Source organism: Ochotona curzoniae, unplaced genomic scaffold (genome assembly GCF_017591425.1).
Source record: "Ochotona curzoniae isolate NIBS_2020 unplaced genomic scaffold, NIBS_Ocur_1.0 patch336, whole genome shotgun sequence".
Taxonomy (NCBI): Eukaryota; Metazoa; Chordata; class Mammalia; order Lagomorpha; family Ochotonidae; genus Ochotona; species Ochotona curzoniae.
In genome coordinates, this window is record NW_024466902.1 from 476,584 (window position 1) to 500,260 (window position 23,677).

Sequence of the window (23,677 nt, forward strand, 5' to 3'; positions counted from 1 at the left end):
TGAGACTTTGGCCAGCCTATACTAGTCAGTAAATGCCACTTAACAAAGATATATACTTGGAAAATAAATGCAGCCTTAAGGTCCTAAAACAGTAAGCACACTTACTACCTTAAGTTACATTTCAACTTGCCCTGTGCTAGAAGAATTACCCAGTATTCATACAATCCCTGTGTATATTTTGGACCCTTCCAGGAATTTTTTTCAAAAGACTGAGCCATCTTCCTGGAATGAGTGAGCCACAAAGCAAGTATTAGTAATATGTGTGTACATGTCTTTAAAACTGACAAGTGATTGGCAATTTTTGCTTACTTAAGAACTCCCTGAGAACTGGAAAGGGCAGAAAAGGAGAACATGCTGGTTTTGTGTGGACATAGTGCAGCAGACCCAGCCCACAGGATGCTGCCCACAAGGCACAGCTGACCCTTCCACACAGGTCCTCCTCACTCAATGCTGGCTCACAGGTGCAGAGGAAGAAAAAAAGGCAGGGGACAGGGGGCGTATGTTGAAAATCCATGTGCTTAGTTTTCTCTGCTTTCAGAAGGCAGCATAAGAACAAAGAAACAGGAGAGGGCAGAGAGCCTAGGAAGGAAAAACATAAACCAACAGAATAGGGCAAGAACCACAGAGTGGTCCATGATGGAGTACAAGGAAGCCACCATAGAGACAATGAATGCCAGCGGGCCACTGGGAGAGCATTCTCAGGAGGTCTGGTAGCCATGGGTGGGATGGAAAAAGGCAAGATGTAGCACATTTCAACAAATATTGAGGGCTCAGCTTCAAGTCCCTGTTATAGGATTATAGGGGGCTCAGCGATAAACTACCACCTAGCAACAAGCAGGACTGCAACATCCCTCAAGATGAGCAACACCACACTGCTGACGACTGACAACCACTGCACTATGACACCAAATCAGTTAAGCAAAGCTGAGGTATGCCCAGGTATGCCCGGCTGAGGGACAATACGCAGGGGCTCAGGGAAAGAATTAAAGGACAATGGCTTTAATTATTTTTCCTTTAAATATTTATTTATTTATTTATTTAAGGGCTCGCATGATGGCCTAGTGGCTAAAGTCCTTGCCTTGAACTTGCCTAGATCCCATATAGGTGCCAGTTCTAACCCCAGAGGCCCACTTCCTACCCAGCTCCCTGCTTGTGGCTTGGAAAGCAGTAGAGGATAGCCCAAGGCCTTGGGACCCTGTACCCGTGTGGGAGACCCAGAAGAACTCCTGGCTGTGAATCAGCACAGCTCTGGCCACTGTTGTGGTCACTTGGAGAATAAGTCATCGAATGGAAGACCTTCCTCTCTGTCTCTCTGTCTCTCTCTCTCTTTATATATATATATATATCTGACTTTACAATATATATATTGTGTATATATATATATATACAATATACAATATATATATATCTGACTTTACAATAATAAATCTTCTTTAAAAAAAAGATTTATTTATTTGAAAGGCAGAGACAGAAAAACAGAGAAACAGAGGGAGAAAGAGGGAGAGAGATTCATGAGGTTACTTCCCAAATAGCTGCAAGGGCTGGGTAAGGTCAAAGTCAGGATCTCACATGGTGGGTGCAGGGGACCTAAGGGCTGGAGCCATCTGCTGCTGCTATCCTGGGCACATTAGTAGGGAGCTGAATCAAAAGTGCAACACTTGACATTTCAACTGGTGCCCATAGAAACTGCCACAATGCCAGCCCCAAACTATATTTAAAAATCAAGATCAACACACAAATCCAGGTCATGTAAGAGGACCCAAGTGCAGGCTGTGAATGCTAACAACCCAGCATCTCTACCTCAGTGGTTCTAAAGTCTGCCTGGATAGCTTAAGGGGAGAACACCGGCTCTGTGGTCAGCCTGTGCGAAATTCTCCACTTGCTGGTTGTTGGATTTTTTGAACAAGTTGCATTCTCTGTGCATCACTTTCTGTCCACAAGTACAGAAAGTTAAGAATTAGATGTAATTCCTAAGGTTACTAGGGGAACCGGGTTCACATGGGTCCAGGCGCATTAGACCAGTGCCCACTACATGCCAGTAGTCTGACATGCTGGCTGATCTCAGAGGGGCAACCAAAGGGAGGGTCCTATTTCAATAAAATACAGCCTTACATGTGTTACAGTGTAAACACTCCCTGGGCTGTGGGCTTAACATTTACTTTGAGGCCACAGCCTGTAAGACCTTGGATGGAAGTCGTCAGCCCCTTGATTCAAGTCTCTGTACTCCTATTTTGGGAGCCCCTGTGGCACAAGCTGCTTGTCAGTTGCTTCCTGCCAGGAAGTTCTTACATTTGATATTGGAACTACTTTGTATTCAGAAAAGTAAAACAGGATTGCCTCATGATTTCAATAAAAAGTGATAAGATTATGAACTGTCCAGAGATTAGCAGATTACATATGTAAAGGAACTTCAAATAAAACTTATTAACATTTAAAAACACTAAGACTAAAAATATAAGAGATATTCAAGAATCCCATATAAGTCTAATTTCTCTTGGTTTACATATAGTTTGAGAAACCTATAAATAAATAGTTGACATTTTAAGAATCTGGCTACAGACTTAAAGTACATACATACAAACCCTAACAACATTCTTGGGCAGTCACCATGACAACATGATGCAGAACCTACCAAGCTCTTTGTTATCCTGCTGAAGACACAACACAAAAACACACTCATTATTGATTTTACATTAATTAAGTGGAAAAGGTTAACATTTCTATATCCTCATGGTTTCCATCCAGAACTCAGAAAAAGGAAATACTAAATATTTCAAGAGAAACAATGTCAAAGTAGGGGTGGGCATTCACCCCCCATTCCATATCACAGTACCTGGCTCTAGCTCCTAACTCCGGTTCCCTTCTAAAGCAGATCCAGGAGGGAGTGATGATGGCTAAAATAATTGGGTTCTTGACACTTGTGTGAGACTTGCCCTGACCCCTTGCCCAACCTCAGCTGTTGTGACCTCTGAAAAATACATCAGTGGATAGAATTTCTTCTCTTTCACCCCTCTTCTCTCACTTTGCGTCTTTCTTATTTGTGTGCCTCTAACACAACATAACATAACATAACATAACATAACATAACATAACATAACATATGAAAATATGGTTAAGCTGTAGTCTGTAACATTAGCATCCAGAATGGACTCAAGTCTCGACTGCCCCATTTCTGATCCAGCTCCCTGCTAATGCACTTGGTAAAGTAGCAGACGATAACCCAAATGCTTGCGCCCTGCAGCCATCTAGGGAACCAAGAGGAAGCTCAACTCTTGCTTTGGTCTAGCCCAGTCCAGGCATTTATAGCCATTGGAGGAGTAAAGCAACAACAAAAAAAACTCTCTCTCTCTAGCTCTCTCTCTCTAACTCTGCCTTTCAAATAATTTTTCTAAAAATATTTTTAAATGGAAAAGTAATAACTTAAGGTAATTACAGATCAAATTAGAAAAATCACTGAAGAAAAATGTGAGAAACACTAAAATTTCATCCTTTATGCTATAGTTATTTCACCATCACGTCAAAAGTTGTGTCATGCTATTTTAACAGAATGATCAGTTTCTATAATACAGTCTGGTTAACAGAACTTATTTTACCAACACATTTAAATGTTGCCTTCTTGGACTACAACTCAATTCATTTGGATCCCCATGCTTCCATATCCCAAATAGGTCAGACAAAGAAAAAATACCTCTATATTAATAGGAGTTTATCTGACCCCCCCCCAAAAAAACCCAGAAAGAATATTTAAAATAGTGATGGAAGAGATAGACGGATAGCCAACAGTTTCTGAGGTGTTATTTCCTTTGCCTTCCACTTCTCTGACGAGCAAGAGACGTGCCACCATCAGACTCAGTCCCCCACCAGAAATGTTACAGAATACTCGCACCCCAGAAACAGCAGCTCAGAATTGCCCTGTTAGACATACACTAGTGGTTGTCCACTGATCCAACACATGCACCAATGACAGACAGCTGTCATAGACACAAAAAAGCCAGAGAATGAAATCCTCTTCCTCCCACTCCATGAGGAGTCAGGATCCCCAGGTTCTGCCTGTTCTGATTCCATCCCATTCTCAATCCCCTCAGAGCCTCTGGTGCTTACTGCAAAAGCTGCAGAACAGCCCGGCAGAGGCTTGTAGGCGCAAGAAAGACAGAAGTAAGGCAATGCATAGTTTATTGACCCATCTGACAGAGTTGCCCTGAGAAAAGGGATGGTTATATTTAATAAGTGTTGACCACAGGTGAGACACTGAGCTAGATGCCTCACGTATATTCCACCTCATGGACTCAGTGGAGTAATTCACTTTAGAGAAGTCAACCGAGTACATGACAATCAGGTGCCTCTCCTGGTCTCCACCCTCAACTTGGTATAGTTCCAACAAGCAGAAACCAATGAGGAACATGGAAATGGTGCTCTCACAACTTACTGATGCCATGGAAGCACTCTGTGAATCTTACGTCTCATCACCCTTTTAAGGAGGTGATACTGTGGCATGGAAGTTATATAGCACAGCACTTGCTCAAAGTGAGAAACCAGGGGGTGACAGGAAATGGTGTAATTTGAATGTAGTTTAACTTTTTTATCCCCAACATTCTTTTAGCTGGTAGCAAGCCATCAGAACTGATAGGGGTATATAGCCAGAAGAGACAAGCCTACTGTGCTCTCCAGGGTCCTGCATTGTACATGAGAGGCCTGTCTCCATCATCCCACATCTGCCCCGTGGGACATGGAGTTCATGGAAGGAAGCCTCTCCCAACTCCAATCCCACACCCAAAGGGGATATTTCAAGCCAATCTCTTCTCTATCCCCACTAAGACTCATTTTTCCTCCAATAAGACACCAGAAGGAGATGTTTTAGTGCTTCCACTCACTGAGTGACAATACAGAATATTCTTTTTAAAAAGTCTTCTAAAGAGCACTATGAATGGCCTTAAACAAAAGCATTTTTAAAGTGCCCCATCTCATACTTACAATTTTATCACTCCATCCGAGCACCTGGAACACAGCTGCTGGCTGCTCTTGTCTTGCTTATGTTGACTCTGTCCCAGCTGAACAAATCTGCGAAGGACATTGGACAAAACTCAGCACAAGCAGAAGGTAGTTGCCATTAACGCAGATTACACAAAGCGGTGCAAGCTTTCATATGGCAGTGGTATGCTTGCTCCAGAAAAACACCTTGATGTACCTCAGGACTTGTAAAACTTGGTCTGATTATAGAGCGGGTTTGGTAGAAGGGATTCTGCTTACCAAGGAAGCCATCACCAGGGAATAGAAGATCAAACATGTACATCAGTGTGTTTTCAGTAACTGAACACTAGGCAAGACTTACATAGAAATGTCTTTGCAATTTGATACTAGATTTTCTACCTTTGTCTATACTTACAATGCCATGATACACTTAAATAACAGAATGTTAAACTTGTAACTGTTACTAAAGAACTATACTACTGCAATCATACGGCGGTGGGGATGGGGAGGGAAAAAGAGGAGGGGGAGTTGGGAATCTATATCTACAAAACTGTATCACAGAAAATAATTATTTTTAAAAAACACAAAGAGACAAAAAAAAAGAAAAAGATTGTATTTGAAACCACAGGGTTGCAGAGGTCTAAGGGACACACTGCAAATGCACAGAATGCAGGACGCATGCAAGCTATGCAAGAAGCATGCAGGGGTCGAGGGACACATGCAAGGAATGCGGGACACATGCAGGGAGGTGCCTGCAATGCCACAGATGGGACAAAATGAGCAGGTTCACGCTAGGGATATAGGGATATATAGTCTTGGCAGGGCCCCTGCCAAGACTCCCAGATGGGGGAGAGAAGAGTCTGCCCCCAAGGAACCTGCATCCACTTCTCAGAGGAACACGAAGGAGGAGACCACGGCCACCTCCCACTTCCTCCAAGCTGACTTAACAGCACTGGTCCTAGGCTAACTACTAGGAGATCACGGGTATATCCCCATGCCAGTTCCACCAGAAAGAGTGTACTCAGCACGTATTTCTGAAGGGTACACTTGTCTGAAGCCTCCCAGGTGCCACACGCTCTCACGCTCGTTTCAGGGACACAGTTTGGCATTTTTGTCTTAATGTGCTCATGTCAAGCATCCAGGCACAATTCCAGAGCTGAATTCCTTTCCATTCATTAACTTTCTCCTGATGAATATGAAGTAGGCAGGAAGGTAGCAAGGGGGAACCAAAGACTGCCCCCATCTGAGCCACCCTCAGGCACTCAGCACCCAAATGCCAGCCCCTCCCTGCCATGCCAAATCAGCATGGCTGCTGCCCTTAGCACATCTAGTCCCCATGTGACACCTAGGCCTCACTTCTCATTATGCACCATGCCCCACAACATTCCTAGATAGCTCCGTGCAGGCTGAAGCCCTGCCCCAAATATTGGATTTGAGCTGAATATTCAATGATATGTTTGGATATTTAATTAAGCACTGTCCCAGGCACCCTCGCCCATCTTATAAAAAGGGATGACTGGGAGTAAATTTGCAGCACTCATTCTCCCGAGTCGCCTGTACGAGCAGCTGAGTGTGTACTATCCCTTTAAGTGAATCTTTCCTGCTACATTTATCTATGTCTCCTTCTTGAATTCTTTTACAAGTGCAGGCTAGAGCCTGGACAAATTTCTGGAGGGAGTTGGGAGAAGGTCTCTGTCCCCCTTACTCTGGCTTACACCTGAAACGGATAATTTTATCATTTATTTAGTGATTATTTTAACATTTATTTATCATTTACGTCTTCATTGATTTTTTAGAGACCAAGAAAAGTGAAGCATAAGGTATACATTTTTGAATTATCACAGTGTTGCTGAAAGCCTTTCAAAGAACTTACTTTAATGCAAATTTTATCTTCACTAAATGAAAAAAAAATTGATGCGTTTTTTAAAGAGAATGTCATATAATACCAATATTTACAAGGAATTTTAAACTTTTTAAACAAACAATACTATCAAAATTGAAATACACATGTATTTAAAAAACAATGACTTGGGAGGCCAGTGCAGTGGCATACAAGTTAATCCTTAGCCTGTGGTGCCAGCATCCCACAAGTTCTAGTCCCAGCTACTCCACTTCTGATCCAGTTCCTTGCTTTGTAGTCTGGGAAAGCAGTGAAGGATGGCTGTCCTTGGGACCCTGCACCTACGCAGAGACCTGAAATAAGTTCCTGATTCCTGGCTTTGGATCAGCAATGGCCATTGCAGCCATTTAGGGAGTGAATCAGCAGATAGAAGATTTCTGTCTCCTCTATATATATCTGCGTTTCATAAAAAAATATTAAAAAAAGAAAATAATGATTTGGCAGTGATTAGAACAAAACCATAAGAGTCTCCAGAATTCCCCAGGAGGCTGAAGGTGGCCACATCCCATTACAGGAGAAAGGGGCTAACAGGTTGGTGAGTCCTCCTGCATCATATCCCTTTCCCCAAGTGTCCTCAGGTGGCCCCTCTGGGAGCTGTGATCTGAAGCCAGAGTTGCTGGGGTACCAGCCAAGTGGTTCAGAACTGAGGGGAAAGGAACACCTGCCCTCTGAATCAGAGGGGGCCAGAAGAAGCCCCGTGCCAAGCCAGGACACAGCAGGCACCACGCGGTCCCTGAACATCCTCTGCCCGTTCCCTGGCACAGCCACCTCACACATGCAGATGGAAAGGTGCTTCCTTTCCTTACAGCACTGCCCATGGCAGTCGGAGAAGGGAGATGTTCCCAGGCAGGAAAGCAGGCAAGGGAGAAGTCCAATGGGGGCAGTGTGTCCACAGCAAGCAGCTTCTCACAGAGACCAGAAGAATGGCCAGGCCCCTGTCTTCCTGTCCTTTTGCAGCCAACTGTGCATCCTATGCAGAAGCAGCTAACATGATCCAGAGCAGGGGTGGGGATCATCTGGCCTGCCAGTCATGGGAGGCTTGCAGACTTATCTGGTCTGGCCCTGCAAAGTTAACTGCAAGTGGGACTCGAACTCCAATAAATCTTCAGCAGGCTAATTTTTAAGGTAATGATTTCGTATTGGCCTTCAACTGATATTAGAAATATCCCAATGGCTCTTGGCAGAGAAAAGGTTCCCCACTGCCAATCAGGAGAATGAGGAGATGTAGAAAGTCAGTATCACAAGGTTACAGGAGTGTAGGCTGTCTCCTGGACAAGTCACTGAGTGCTCTTTCAGTGGGATAATGGTGTCTCGTGGAATTGCTACAGAGCTGGTTTTCAAAATATCAAACACCCACTCTTACTCCAGGAATCCTCCCTCCTCTGTAATAATCTTCGGCCTACAGGCCTGCTTTGGCTCTTTTCTTAGAATCATTCCACAGATGTCACAGGCTAACAAGGCTATTATCTCACCCACTAAGGAGGCAGAGTTTTGGGTGGCCCTGAGTTTAAGCAGCTCCAGGCCACAGCTACACTTAAAGTACAGGAATATTTCTTTTTACTTAATTAAGCAGAGTCAGCATTTCAGCTCCTGTTATATACATTCATGTTCTCTGCAATAAGAAAAAGCCTATGGGGGGAGGGGGGTCAGTGTGGTGGCTCAACAGGCCAAACCTCTACCTGCAAGGAGCAGCATCCCATATGAGAACCAGTTTGTATCCTGGCTGCTCCACTTTCCCTACAGCTCCTATTGTCTGGGAAGGCAAAAGAGAATGGCTCCAGTCCTTGGGTCTCTGTACCCGTTTGTGAGACCCAGTTCTTGGATCCTGGTTTTGGATCTGCTCAGGTCTGGCTATTGCGGCCATTTGGGGAGCGAACTAGCGCTGGAAGATTTTTTTTCTGTGTCTCTCCTTCTCTGTAAATCTGCCTTTGGGCAGCCACAAAACCCAGATCATCTATTCTTCCACAATACACTGGTCATAAAGACCTACCGTAACTGCTAAAGTGTTTGCTCAGAGAGTTTTGACAGCTGCAGTGCATGGGTGACTATGCTCAAGCACCCAGTGGTGAGGACAGTGTGGCTGGCCTCTGAGTAATGATGCCGGCTTCTGGTTATATGGCTGTACGCAAACTTAAGGCTGCCAGTTATGAGGTAGCTTTTACAGTCAACAAATGCTGATTATTTCATATTTGATATGTCAGCAGAGCAAATCTTGGCAGGTTGAAATAAAAAGCTGACATTACCTACAATCAACCAATTCTCCTTAAATGAATTACTGCAAATTAATGCTTATTTTTTGCTACAGAATTTATTCAAGCTGAATCTACATGAATGAAGTGGGGTCATATTCACATGCAGCAATGAAGTGTTCAGAATGTAAGACATTAGAGAGAAGGAAGAGTTTATGGAATGCCAACTGGGTTCCGAAGGACTTTCGGGTGAAGATTTTTTTTTCAATTTTATTTATTTTTACTTGAAAGGTAAAGAAAACAGAGATATCTGCTGGCTCACTCTCCTTAAAGTCCACAACAGGGAGGGCACCCAATCTAGGTTTCCCACATGACCCACTACTAAACCACCACTGCCACCAAATGGGGTTTGCACCTTAGCAGAAACAAGATCAGAAGTGGAGCTGGGACTTGAACCCAAGTCAAGGGTTACTTTGAGAATGACAACTAACAATCCTATCCTCAAAGGGACATACACAGACACAATAAAGCACATGATTTGGGGGAACACCTGACCGGATACTACTGTCTTTTCCTCCCTAGCCACTAGCCTACCGGTACTCCAGAGCTAAAGTGAATGCCACGGCTTCATTGTGTAACAAAGCATCTTGACCTTAAGGATGGATCTGTACTTGGTTTGCAGCCATATATTAGGATCCTTTGAAAAGTTTGTGGACAGTGTAATTAAAAGATAAGCTTGGAGGGTCTGGCGTGATGGCTCAGTGACTAAACCCTCACCTTGTACTCACCGGAATCCCATATGGGTGCTGTTACATGTCCCAGCTGTGCCACTTCTCATCCAGATCTCTGCTTGTGGCTTGGGAAAGCAGGTGAGGACGACCCAAAGCCTTGGGACCCTGCAACCATGTGGGAGACCCAGAAGAAGCTTCTGGCTCCTTACTTCAGATTGGCTCAGCTCTGGCCATTGTGGCCACTTGGGGAGTGAGTGAATCAGTGGATGAAAGATCTTTCTCTTCTTTCTCTCTGTTTCTCCTTCTCTCTGTATATCTGCCTTTCCAATAAAAATAAATAAATCTTTTTTTAAAAAAAAGATAAGCTTGAGCCCATGATATGGTAATGTAATGTAATGGGTAAAGCTGTTGTCTAGGATACCTGCAATGTATATAGGTGCCACTTTGTGCCCTGCTGCTCTGCTTTCCATCCAGCTCCCTGTTAGTGGCTTGGGAAAAGCAGCAGAAGATGGCCCAAGAGTTTGGGGCCCTAGCCAACCACGTGAGAGACCCAGACGAAGTTCCTGGTTTTGGTCTGACCCAGCTCTGACCATTGTAACCATCTGGGAAGTATGGTTGATTGAAGAATCTTGTCTCTCTCATTCCTCTGCAAATCTGCCTTTCAAATTAATAAATTTTTTTTAAATTTAAAGAGAGACATAGGCTTGAGAAATCCATGTGATGTCTGCTTATAATACGCATGTTCTACTAACACTGAGATCTCTTATGAGCATGTATGTCAAATATTTTTTCATCAAAATAGATTTCTCCTTTCATCCAATTCTCCATGATCTTTTTGAAGCACATTGGAAGTAAAAATGCACACATGCCTCAGTTTTTATGACTGTGAGTGGGATCTCAAGCACTGGGCCAAAGATAAATCACTGTTTCTGAATTTCACCTCCATCCTGTTCCCAGGAGAATTCATTTCCTTCCATATTGCTGTCTCTATGGGTATATGGTTATCATAGATAAGTTATTACAGTGATTTTTCATTTCCCCTTCAACATTCATGGTAAATTGTCCCACCTTGAATAAATGGACAAATCCTCATCTGATAGGCCGTCGGAGAGATTAATCCCATAAACTTCCTTCATGGACTGGACCACATTCTGGAGTTTTAAAAGAAAAAAAAAGGAATCAAAAGGCATTTTTAGATATCTAGCTTACTAATACTTTATGAGATGAAACAAATAAATCCACAATTTTTTCCTTAAAAATAAGCACAATATTCCTTCAACTTATCACATCCCTCACTTGATGATCTTTTCAAAAACTGGATTTCCACTTTCACTAAAAATGACTTATTTTAGGATAAAACACTGGTCAATAATTGCTAATTGTTTTTGGTATTATGCTGGGTTGGCAAACTTTCTGTTCAAAGGCTGGATAGTAAATACTTCAGGCTCTTTGAGTTAACCCACCTCTGTTGCAGCTCAGTTCTGCTGCTATGGTACGAGAGAGAGGATTTATATAACATGTATAGGTTCCAGCAAAAACTTTATTTATAAAAACAGGCAGCAGGCCGGATTTGGCTGATTGGCCGTCATCTCTCAACTCCTAGGATGATGGACTCAGTCCTTACATTTTTTCTCATTTTATTTGAGTTAACTGTCTCCGAATGACTTTTTTGGCAGCTTGTTCAATTCCCCCAGTGCTAGCATCTGGTTCTGTAGTTTATGTCTGCTCATCTTTTTCTAATACATTAGTATCACTCAGTTGCCTACGAATGCATAGACCGTGCCTCAGTCTGAGTCACCTAACTGGGCGTTTCCTGGCTAACTCGGCCCCGCACCTCAGTTGCTTTGGCACTGTCTCCCGCGTCTGTCATCTTCACGGGAGTGGAGCGCTGAGACACGGAGCCCTCGTCCTCCCGGTCAGTCCCGGAGTCATCTTCGGAGCTGCTGGACACGGCCTCCTCGCTGGGGGGCGGTGGGGCGCTCGCCGCAGTCTTCCGTTGCAGCACAGTCTCTTCTCTGTTGCTTTTGTTTCTTTAAAGACATGAACATGGCTGAGCGGCGTCTTTCAACTGAACCTCCATGATTTGGTGTGTGCCTGGTTCCAGGGAAGCATAAGCAGACGACTACCAGAAACTAGTTTCTGGGTTCAAGTTGTTCCTCAAGAGAAATGTTTAAGTGTTTACGATTGCTAGTGAAGTCCTGACTTAACAGGAACCTAAACCTTGTCACACATTTTAAGATAAGTACTTGTAAGTGCCTACAAGGTGGTGTAGCCTGCTAATCCTCCAGCATCCCTTATGGGCACAGGTTTGTGTCCTGGCTGCTCCACTTATCTTTCTCCCTGTTAATGTGCCGAGGAAAGCAGCAGAGGATGGCCAAATTCTTGGGACCCTGCATCCACATGGGAGACCCAGAAAAAGCTCCCAGCTTTGGATCAGCTTAGCTTCAGCCATTGTGGCCACTTGGGAGATAAAACAGCAGATGGAAAATCTCTTCCTTTCTACAAGTCCATCTCTCTTTGTATCCTTTTTAAGAACCTACTTGCAGAGTACAAAAAGATTCTTTTTATCAACTTGACTGCCTACCAAGCCTACTTTGGAACTAAAATCAGAATTTTCAAAACACATGGTAAAATAACAGAAGATGATGCTTGAGATACTAGTAAAACTGTCCATAATTTGTAAAATTTTCAGGGAAAAAAAAGGGCAAGAGTCAAATCCAGGTATCAATTAGTGCACCAAAATAATGAACTGATGAACACAGGCTAGATTTACAATCTGCTGAGTTATTAGTAAACATGTACACCTGCTGAACACCCCCTCTGATGAGCAGAGAACAGATGGGACAGAAACACAGCACAAAGCTGGGCTCTTCTAGAAGCATTTGCTTTCATTTTAGTGCCAAGTTTGAGAATAGTAAGAATCTTTTTTTAAATTCAGAAAATATTTTACAGTAATATTTTTGGCTTTTATTGAACATGTTTGATATTTCAGCCTTAATCTTTTCATTTAGTGGGGTTTTTCCAACAGGAAAAAGAAAAGATTTACTTATCTGCTTATTTGAAAGGCAGAGTAGCAGGGAGAGGTCTTCCATCTACTGGATGACTCCTTATCCTTTCCCCAGATAGCTCCAACAGTCAGGTCTGGGCAGGCCAAACCTGAGAGCCTTCCATCCCAGCCTACCACACAGGTGACAGGGTCCAAGCACTTGGAGCCATCTTCTGATGCTTTCTCTGACACCTTAGCAGAACACTAAGCTTGAAACGGAGACTTGACTCAGCATCCTGATTTGAGATGCCAGCACCGCAAACAGTGGCTTAACCCCATACACCACAACACTGACTACAGTACCATAATATTCTGAACTAGACTATGCAAGGAAAAACTCTGTGCTACATACTAACAGAGTTATCCTTTACTTCTTTGGCCTGGGAACATCCTGTGGACTTTCCTTCTTTGAAATTCCTCTGAGCCCTCTGCCAAGGGTTCAACATAAAAGCTATTTAAAGGCTACATATTTAAGTCACAGATACAGTACAATGTATCTGGAAAGAATGAATAACTATCACCTTGTATAAATCACATGCAGCAAGAATCCAATTAAGTCCCTGTACACCCTCCCAAATACAATTAGGACTCCACATCTACAGTCAGGCCAAGGTTGCTGGTGAGAACATAGGAGGAACCCTGTCCTCACGAGGAGGCAGGTCAGGGGCGCTGAACAAGAAGCTAGTGCCAAACAGCACGTATCCTGCCAGTCTGTAAGCACCAAGATGCAGATTCTGACATATTTCTTCTTCATATTGAATATAATAAAATCACAGTCTCCCCCAAAGCAATGTTACAGTGGCACATCGCATATCAATTCAGTTCTCAACCAAGGTATGTCTGCTTTGGTGATCCTTAGCATGCTAACAAAAAAATACAATGAATATAAACTTGCACTTAAGTATTTTATATTTAGAAAGAGAGATGACTGAATTTTTTTTTTATTACATTGCATTATGTGACACAGTTGTAGGTCCTGGGATTCCCCCCACTCTCACCCCTCCCCCCATGGTGGATTCCTCCACCTTGCTGCATTGCCACAGTTCAAGTTCAGCTGGGGTTCTTTCATTGCAAGCATATACCAAGCATAGCATGTATCTATTATATATGTCACTATATATGTCACATATATAATAGATATACATGAGAAAGATATATATATTATTTATGTCATCTATTATATTTCCAACTTTAAATTATATGACGTTTTATTTCATTGGAATTCTCCTAAATCCTATCTTCAATGTTGAACACTTCAGGAATCCCAATGCTATAAATAAATTACTTGTTTAGATGCAATAAATGAACTGTGTCCCAAACTAGGTGAGTTAAAGTTACTAGTTTTGGTGAACATTAGAGCGCAACAAGAATCTTTAAAATGAATGAACATGAATCTTTAAAATTCCAATCTGCCCGTAAATCTTACCCCAATACTGATTTTCCCGTTTCATCCGGCTTCCGCACAGTAAATGGACTTGGATCAATGCCAACGGTCTTTGGCATAAAGTCACTAAAAAATAAAAATAAATTAAAAAATCAAAGTCCCCCTAGAATCGCTGTCCATCAGTAAGACTGGCTTCTCTCTCAGTTCACACTATTACGGGATAGTCCTTGCTCAGGGCGTGTCAGGTGATCAAGAGCCTGAAAACCTATGAAACTAACGGCACGGGCCAACATCAGGGTCAGAGTCTCCACTGTGAACCCTCTGTGACAGCCAGGCCCAATAGCCTTGAAATGAGGCTTTTGTTTCCTGGAACAGTGCTGGTATCAGCCCTCCTGCGATGACCATCTGCTTACCCAGCATAATCTAAACTCTCAGGTGAAACTAAACTTGTGAAAACCAATGGCAGAAACACTGAACCATTTAGTTTTAAGGACAACACTTTTTAAGCTCCACCACTAAATGGGGTAGACATTAATGATCAAAATACAGTGACGTGAAAAAATGTCAGGGTTGACCTCCCTGGGCTGCAGTGAATTCATCTAAACACTGCTGGAACAATGACTGGAAACTGCTAAAATTTCCCATGGAAGCCGCCTCATACAACAGGGCTGCCCCGCTGCTGCTGCCACAGCCAGACCCAGGTGCCAAAAAGATAACTGCTCCATGATTTATTCTGGGGCTCCTGGTTCCTGGCTTCTGGCAAGTGTCTGACTGAATTTGTAAAGGAAATTAGAATAACCCTGAATCTGGTTCAAAATACCTAAATTTGAACTTAAAAAAAATGCTAATGGTTTGCTTTTCTTTCCTTCTTTCTGAACAGCTGATGTTCATCATTTGTAGATTCCACATGTGCAAGAATTTACTCAAATCAACACCAACAGTGCTGCCGCAGTCCTTCACAGACACGCACAGCAGTAAACAATTTCAGGCACCCCGTGCTGATGTCCCCAGTGGAGGCTGGAATAAGGTGTTCTCTGCCTTTTTATTTCTGCCTCCCTACAATAAACATGTGTCCTTTATACAGTCTGTTTAGTCCCATGTTTTTCACCTGTGTATGTATGTGTGTGTGTGTGCACATGCATGCACACTTCTTGAGAGGGGATCTAGCACTTGAAAGAGGTCCCCTGGCATGCGATGCGTCTTGCAGAGGAAAACACCTGTGTCAGATAAGCTTCAGGCTGGATTAACCAATCAACTACATGTGAAGGAGCAGCACACACAAAAGCAGGTTATGTCCTGGCTTCACGATGAACACACTCTTATCGGGGTTCACAGGAATTTTGTTTTATTCCTCTGGGGAGCAATGGCTAAGCATTCACTTACTCAGTGTTAGCAGTACCATTATAGGACAGAATTAACACTAAGAAAATCAACTATCTGCTGAATATTCATATATGGATAATGCCATTTAGCCTTTGTAGAACTAAACAATTCCAAAAATGATAAAAAATTAAAGCCACTAAATTTGAACAAGCTTGGCTGAAAAATTAAACCACTAAAATACTTCAGAATTCTCCTGACCATCTGAACAGGAGCTAAGGAGTAATTTATAGATGACAAAACAATAGAATATGTTTTTGCATACATCACATCTGAAGGAAACATAAAACATAAAAGCTTAACCTTTCTTATAATATTTCATAATCAAGAAATAATTTTGCTTTGCTCATCTATCTTATCCTAATGTCACCATTTTTCCTGAAATTACCTAATTCTAACAGACACAGGAAAGGAAGTATGTTCAAAGGTGATCGTTAGAATGGGAAGACTCTGGAAACCTCATCACATGAACTACAGAAGAAAGGATGAAGGTGGAGAGTTCCAGGGAAGGTAAAAAACCAACCTATTGCATTCTCCCGTATCTGGAGGCCTTGATAAGGCTAGGAACCACATGTGATTTGTGCCTAATCACAAGTAATGTGGGGCCTGGAGCGATAGCATAGTGGTTAAAGTCCTCACCTTGAACGCGCCGGGATCCCATACGGGAGCCAGTTTTAATCCCAGCAGCCCCGCTTCCCATTCAGCTCCCTGCCTGTGGCCTGGGAATACAGTTGAGGATGGCCCAAGACTTTGGGACCCTGTACCCACGTGGAAGGCCTGGAGGAGGCTCCTGGCTTCGGATTGGCTCAGCTCCAGCCGTTGCGCCTGCTTGGGGAGTGAACCATTGAACGGAAGATCTTCCTCCCTGTCTTTCCTCTTTGTTTTTTTTGTTTTGTTTTGTTTTTAAAGATTTATTTTTATTATTTTTTTATTGGAAAGGCGGATATACAGAGAGGAGAGACAGAGAGGAAGATCTTCCGTCTGATGATTCACTCCCCAAGTGAGCGCAATGGCCAGTACTATGCCGATCCGAAGCCAGGAGCCTTTTGCGGGTCTCCCACGTGGGTGCAGGGTCCCAAAGCCTTGGGCCGTCCTGGACTGCTTTCCCGGGCCACAGGCGGGGAGCTGGATGGGAAGCGGGGCTGCCGGGATTAGAACAAGCACCCATATGGGCATGCAAGGCAAGGACCTTAACCACTTGCGCCACTGCACCGGGCCCGTGTCTCTCCTCTTTGTATATCCGCCTTTCCAGTAAAAAAAATAAATAAATCTTTTTAAAAAAAAACCAGTAATGTGATAATTAGCATGTATTCATCACCTCCTGCGCCAGGTGCATTAAGCACTGTGTGTGTATGTGTATATGTGTGCATGAGAATATGAACCCTACAGAATTAAGATTCAAATAAGCTGCCCTGTGTTCTTAAGATTACAGACATAGTAGTTAACCTCCCTTTTAATACCCAAAATTATGCTATTTCTATTCACTTATGTTAGCTTGCAATTTCAAGGTTCAATGAAAAAGCTCAGTTTATTTCAAATGGCAAACCAGGACTAATAGAAGAGAAATTCACTCTAGGTGACTAACAGGAACAGGGGCTGCTGCTTGAAACCACAGATGGCCCATGACTGGAGAGCATGCAGTGGGGACTACATACTCACCTGACAGTAGGCGTGCACAGGGCAGTTCTGGTAGAGCAAGACCTGGGTCTCACAACTAGGAAAATCACAGTTCTCAAAATAGCCCAGAGGACTCAGATCATACCGTGCTGAACTCGTCATAGCCAAGCAAAAGGTGTCGTCAAAACTGCTCAGTTCATACGGCCGGAAGAACTCATTATGGATATCAATTTCTTCTTCGTATCTGTGAAACTTCTTCACTACCAACTTCTTTAAGTTTGCAGCACAGATAACTGAGAGAGACACACCTGTTACTCCAAAAGTCTTTAGATGACAACCAGCAGACATTTAAGGAACCCCCAACTGTGCCCACAGAGAGAGTTAGCGTGAACTCAGCAGGGCTCAGCTCTTTCTTCCGGCACTGACACACTGCCCAGGTAACACACTGTAAAGTTCAGCGTGACAAGCAGGGAGCTATGTTGGAAATTCAATTCCTCAGCTCTTCATGTTCCCTTTTGGTCTTAAATAAACACTCCATGTTCAAACTAAAATACACACAGCTATTGTGTGAAGTTTCCCTTTGTAGTTCAAATCATATTAGTAGCCAATAAAACCTTTATCATCTCCCAGAACAAGCAAATTTTCTTAATCTTATCGAGTTAGAAATACCTTTCCAAAAAATGAAATTAACATTTATTAAGAACTACATATTATTTTCAGTCCCCTTATTTTATGGTCTTCAACACACAAAATTGGGATGGTGAACCACAACTACACTTAATCCTCAGTTGTGCAGGTTGGCTGGGGATCTTACTAGGTCCCCTTTCACAAGTGGCGAACTGGCTTGTCTAAGTTCAGGAGAATTATAATAAATCCAGGAATTAACTGATTCTAAAATTGAGCAATTATTTACATTTGAAAACATTATTTCCAATAAAAAATAGTAATAAAATTAAATCTTAAAAAAATATTCTATGCAAAGGATTTCTGCTTCAAGTTGTTAGGTGTAAGTCCAAAATATCTTAGCATAAAAATATAAAGAGAAATAGTTACCTACCTTCATCGTAAGGCAATGGTAAATGCTTTATTACTTCTGGCGTCCACCAGTAAGTATAACTACAAAATTAAAAAAAAAATAAGGATAAAACACACCAAACATAAATGCTGGTTTTCTGTATTCATTGGGTAAAAATGAGTTGTTTGATCCGTAGTGGGATGTTGTCTCCTACTTCAGAACTTTTTCTAACATGTTTCCCAGGTTTTTGACACAGTAGGTCTTCTGCACACTCATTCCCTCCCTATACCCTTTCTAGTTTCAATTCTGTCACAGGCCTGCATTTATGTCATGATGGTCTGTGGCTAGTTACTGTCCGCTTAAAAGGATTTAGATACACAGTTCAAGCTTCTCTATTCCAGAAATCTAAAATCCTAAATGTTTCAAAATCCAGAATTTTTTCACCATCAAGATACCCTCAAAGCTTCAAGAGTGGTCACTTAGCCTAGCAATTAAGATACACCTGCCTGCCATGGTGGAGTGCCTGAGTTCAAGTCCTAGCTCCAGCTTCTGACCGCAGTTCCTACTAATGGAGACCCTGGGAGGCAACAGCGACAGCTCAAGTTTAATCAGGTCTCTGCAACCCACAACCCACGTGGGAGATCTGGATAGAGCCCTTGTCCACTCCAGACCTTCCGAAGCATTTGGGATGAACAGGGCATGGGGGATAAATAATAATGTTCTCTCTCTCTTTTCCCCCTCTCCCTCTTCTTCATCCCCCCTTCCTTCCCTCCCCTCCTCTTCTCTAACAAGTAAAGACAAGAAGACAGTTCCAGATGTGGAGGAGTTTCAGATTCCTGGATGTGTACATAAAATTGCAAAGTCTATGTAAATATTCTCAAATCCCCCAACCCCCGCAAAAAAACAAAAACCCAAACAAAATCTGAGACCTTTTCTAGTAAGGGACCCTCAAGGTGTCCTAAGCCAACTTTAGAAGCTGCTGCTTACTTCTCTCAAGGACTGTGCCTGTTCTCTAGGCTACCAGAGAAACACCTGGACCTTGACCCAAGTCCTGCCTCCTGGAGTCCCACTCATGCAGCAAGTTGAGAGTTACAGGACTGTTTGTGCTCTGCTCTATGTGCACACCTCCCCATGCACACTCAGAGTTGAACAAAATCACTCAGGAATAGACAAGATAGCCCTCATGAGTAATTCCCCTGAGAAAACATATTGGCTGTTCATCTTCACCTGTAAATTTCACTACTTCATTGCAGAGGCTAGTAAAGTCAAGAATTTCAACTACTTGGATTTCTGCCAGAAGACTCATTTTCCATAAGCAAAGAATCTGAAAGAAGTCTGACTGCTTTCTCTCCAAATGCTGGATTTAAGTCTAAATCCAATTCTGATGAAATGGATATTTAGAACTGGGAAGAAGCACTATGTTAAGGCTCATGAGAGCTAGCAGGGGGAACAATGGAAAATGGAATAATAAAATGTTTTCAAAAAAGCAGATTTCCAAGAGTTTAGAAAATGCTAAAAAGAAGACAATATCAGCAAAGGCTTTCTTAAAAAAAAAAATGTTAGAGTCATAATCTTGTCCAATTCCTGATGAGGAGGAAACAAGGAGCCATCCAAATGAAACAGTCAATATCAGGAGTTCTCCCAGGTTGCTGCGAGCAAATTACAAACCAAGGATGAGCACAAAGGAACAGGGAGCCTGGTGCATTACCAGTGTAGAGCATGCTCTCCTTATAGGAAGGGCTCCTGACATGGTATTTGAGACTGAAGTTTGGCTTCAGAGCAGGACTTCTCCAAGTTCAATACACAGGTCACTTGCACAGCTTGAGACAATGAGGAGGCCTATTGGGATTTTACATTTAACCCCATCTTAGTTCAGGCTTCAGGAAGGCCTGATTGTAGAATAGGCCACAGTCTGTCCGGTAGGTGACTTCACCTTATTGAGGAAAACCAGGTTCCATGACTCTCACATGGTTCTTTATGGGAACAAGATCAGGGTGGAGGCAAGCCTCCCTCTGGGCAGGGATTGATGCTTGGAACGTTGTCATGTAAGCCTGGTTGCCATAAAGACCAAGAAGACAGGGGATCACAGGCCTGTGTTCATGAGGGGTCGCTTACATAGCACCAGACTGACCAGCAACTAGGAGGACAGCAACTGAAACACTTGATCAATGAACGCACTTGCTAATAATTGCTGTTGTAATCTGCAAGTAATCTCAGACCCTAAGAGTTACATCGTGCTTGATTTGTACACATAAAATAAAAACATAGTCAGAGGGTTGCTCTGGGCTCTTGTGCCTAGCAGTGCCAAGAGTCAACCCTGGTTCCTGCTGTTTCTTCATCTTGTGTTATTCATTCTTAATTCTTCCTATTTCTAGTTAAGTCTTTCAGTGCCCATTTCTTAACCTTGTTCTTCACAAGACTGCTGTGTGCTGACAGGTAACAGAGCCCAAGTCATTTGATGGGTCCCAAGATTCTGTATTTATGAGAAATATGGCTAATGCCAAAGGGGCTGGCCCTCAAACAGCTTTTTCAATTGTAAGGTTTTAAGGCAGAGTTGGGGAACCATTCTATGCCAACGACCATCAGATATTTACAACATTCATCTGTGGGCTATACAAAGTTACCAACGTAGAAATCCGACTAGCTCAAGTCCCACCTGCAGATAATTTCCTTGGCAGGACCAAATCAATCACTTTGTAGGCCTGATTTGGCTTTTGGGTTGGATATTCCCCATTCCTGCTTTAGAGGATGAAAAAGAACAGGGAAAGGATAAATTCCCCACTTACAAAGTCATTTGGCATTTATTAAGTACTTGCTCTATGTCAGGCATGGCTCAGTATTGGAAGTGCTATAGTGGAAATAATGAGAACATAGAGCTACTGGCTTCCAGTATTGTCATTATCTTCACCAAATATGAGAACTAAAACACACACATACACACAACATAGAAAAGAGGGAACTATGTACCTGAGACAGAAGAAAGCAATAGTGCATCTGTAAAAGCACTGAAGTATCCTAGTGCCGCTGAGATAATCATCTTGAAGGACTAATGAAGAACAGAACATAAGGTGGAAAATGGGCAAATGCAGTATGATGCTCTACGCTGAGAGGGTGACAGATCTCCAAAAACCATCCATGAATGAGCGAGCGTGTCAATCCCAGCCTGATCACAGAATGAAGCAGCGACAGTGATGGGCTGTGAATGACCTAATGAGATGACTGGCGAATTCTAGGAAATCAGATACATTCACTAAAACAAGCCTCACACCAGCCTAACATCATTTTCTCTTCTGATAAGAGAATCAAACTGTCAAGTGGAGGGAAGGAAAAAGATATGAGCTAATTGTTTCAGAGGAAGGTGTGCACTTGTGTGTGAAACTCCCACTCTGGTGACCCAAGCCTGACGGAAGAGGAAAAGTAGAGAGGCTGCCAGTTGCAAAACATATGTGAAGGTTAGCAAATCAATCCACATTTGTGGAAAAGGGACTGTGGGCGGGGAAAGAGGTGTCACCACACCAACTTAAGAGTTGTTTAAATGATGCCAACCAAAAGCATGAAGCAATGTTCAATTGGGGAGCTTTCTGATCCTTTACCACAACAGGTCTCTCCATCTCCCTTAGTCTACTCAACATTTTTCATCTAGAACTTGTATTAGGAAAGATGGCCAACTGATTAACTTTGAGGAATAGATGGAATTACAAAAATTAGTTAATAAAAATATTAAAATATGAACATTTTTTCTAGTGCAGTCATAACATAAGTGAGCATAACAAAAAAATGTATAAATTCAACATCACAGCAGGACATGATAAAAAAAAAAGGACAGGAATCTCCAAGAGTTCATATAGCAAGTGAGTAATGGTCCCAGCTGTCCCAGAACAGCTGGCACAGATGAGAGCAACCTCTGTCCACTGTGGGACCTAGGAATGGACACACTGATGTCAATTAGAATATCTACACAGATGACAGCACTTGACTTGGGAGGGCGGGTTCTTGAAACCATGGTCTATGAAGAACAGCAGAAAAAGGAAAAAAAAAGAAAACGAAGATTGAATCTGGAGAATAGCTTCTAAGAATGCATGACCTGTCTTCCAACACTGTCACACAAAGAAGGAGATCACGTCTATAGGATCTAGACAGACTGAACTAGGATTAACAGAACACAAGAAGGCACATCTCAGTATGAAGTGAGGGAGGACTGTGTCATGAATTGTCCCCAAACAACTCCTTCCTCGAGGGGACATGCTCCAGTAGACAAACCACAGCTCATCAAGCATAAGTCAGACGCCAGGGCACAGAAAGAGAACTCAGATCTGACAACAAGCAAGGCCAAGCCAGAGCAAATGACATAATCAATGCTTACTAGCTGGAAACATGGTGGTGACATTATCGACACTGGCTCAGTAAATGACAGCAAAGATGATACAAACCATGCTGGTCGAACTCAGGACAAGGCTCCAATGAGGACCCTTAGACAGATGAATAAATGTGGGACTTCAGATGGTAGAGTTACTTCAAGAGGACCCAGTATGTATAAACTCTTGGGACAGTAAGGTTTAGTGCCCCTTCTCATACTATTAAAAAACAACAATAATTCAGCATAAATCATCAGTAAACACAGTATAACATATAGATTGGCTACCAAGTCTGAAAATACAAATATTTAATATACTGTTTAGCATTATTATAGTATAATAAGAGATAAACTCTAAGTTTCTAAATCTTGTGAGCATCCTGAATGACTGTTAGTGAACATTTAAAACTGGTTAATGCAATCTTTGTAGAGAATAATAGCAACAGTCCTAACATCTAATAGACTTGATTTGTGCTAAGCATTTCTACGACTTGATTCCTGGAGGAACTGACAAATCATTCTATTCTACTGATGTGGAATCAGAATTAGCCAAGTTCAATGATTTGCCCAAAGTCAGTGAGTTGTCACTGCAGTTGCGGCTCTTACAGCGAGGCTTCTTTGTGCTGTGTCTATTCTGAGCAGGGCCCAGCATGAAGTTGTCCCCATGTAGCTCTCACTGAAGCCTGAAAACGACCCTGTGAGGTCTGGGAGAGAGTCATCCCTTTTTCAGAGATAAAAATGAGACACTGAGTGAGAAGACTTCACACATGTGCAGAATGCCCACTCAATTCTCTCAGAACCCCAGTGCCCATTCTCTGCCTCTGGCTAATGTCCTGTTCCTGCCTCTGGCTAATCTGTCCATTTCTTTTGAGAACTGCTATGGCAGAATGACCTGGAGCAGCAGGAGAGTTGGGGAAAAGGGTTGACATAAGAAAGTCCCAAACACAATACTGAAAATATATCTTCCGGGATTTACAAATTTTGTTCATGAGCAGTATTAATGAAGGACACTGTAAGATGATCTTTGGACTCTGGCTATTCTAGAGGAGGGAGAAAAATAAAAACAGGAGACTAAACCAACAGAGTGAGCCAC

At 42.6% G+C, this 23,677-nt stretch overlaps 1 protein-coding gene across 2 annotated transcripts in view; it reads right to left on the bottom strand.

Moving 5' to 3' along the window:
* The window catches only part of LOC121167119 (polyphosphoinositide phosphatase), a 124,172-nt gene that overhangs the window by 29,303 nt on the left and 71,192 nt on the right, over positions 1-23,677 (bottom strand). For both annotated transcript variants that reach the window (XM_040996499.1, XM_040996500.1), the window contains exons 17-22: positions 18,273-18,331; positions 17,361-17,508; positions 14,261-14,344; positions 11,623-11,818; positions 10,857-10,939; positions 4,972-5,058 (exon numbers count right to left, since the gene is read on the bottom strand). In XM_040996499.1, coding sequence (XP_040852433.1) covers positions 4,972-5,058; positions 10,857-10,939; positions 11,623-11,818; positions 14,261-14,344; positions 17,361-17,508; positions 18,273-18,331 — 657 coding nt within the window. The remainder of the gene's footprint in view (positions 1-4,971; positions 5,059-10,856; positions 10,940-11,622; positions 11,819-14,260; positions 14,345-17,360; positions 17,509-18,272; positions 18,332-23,677) is intronic.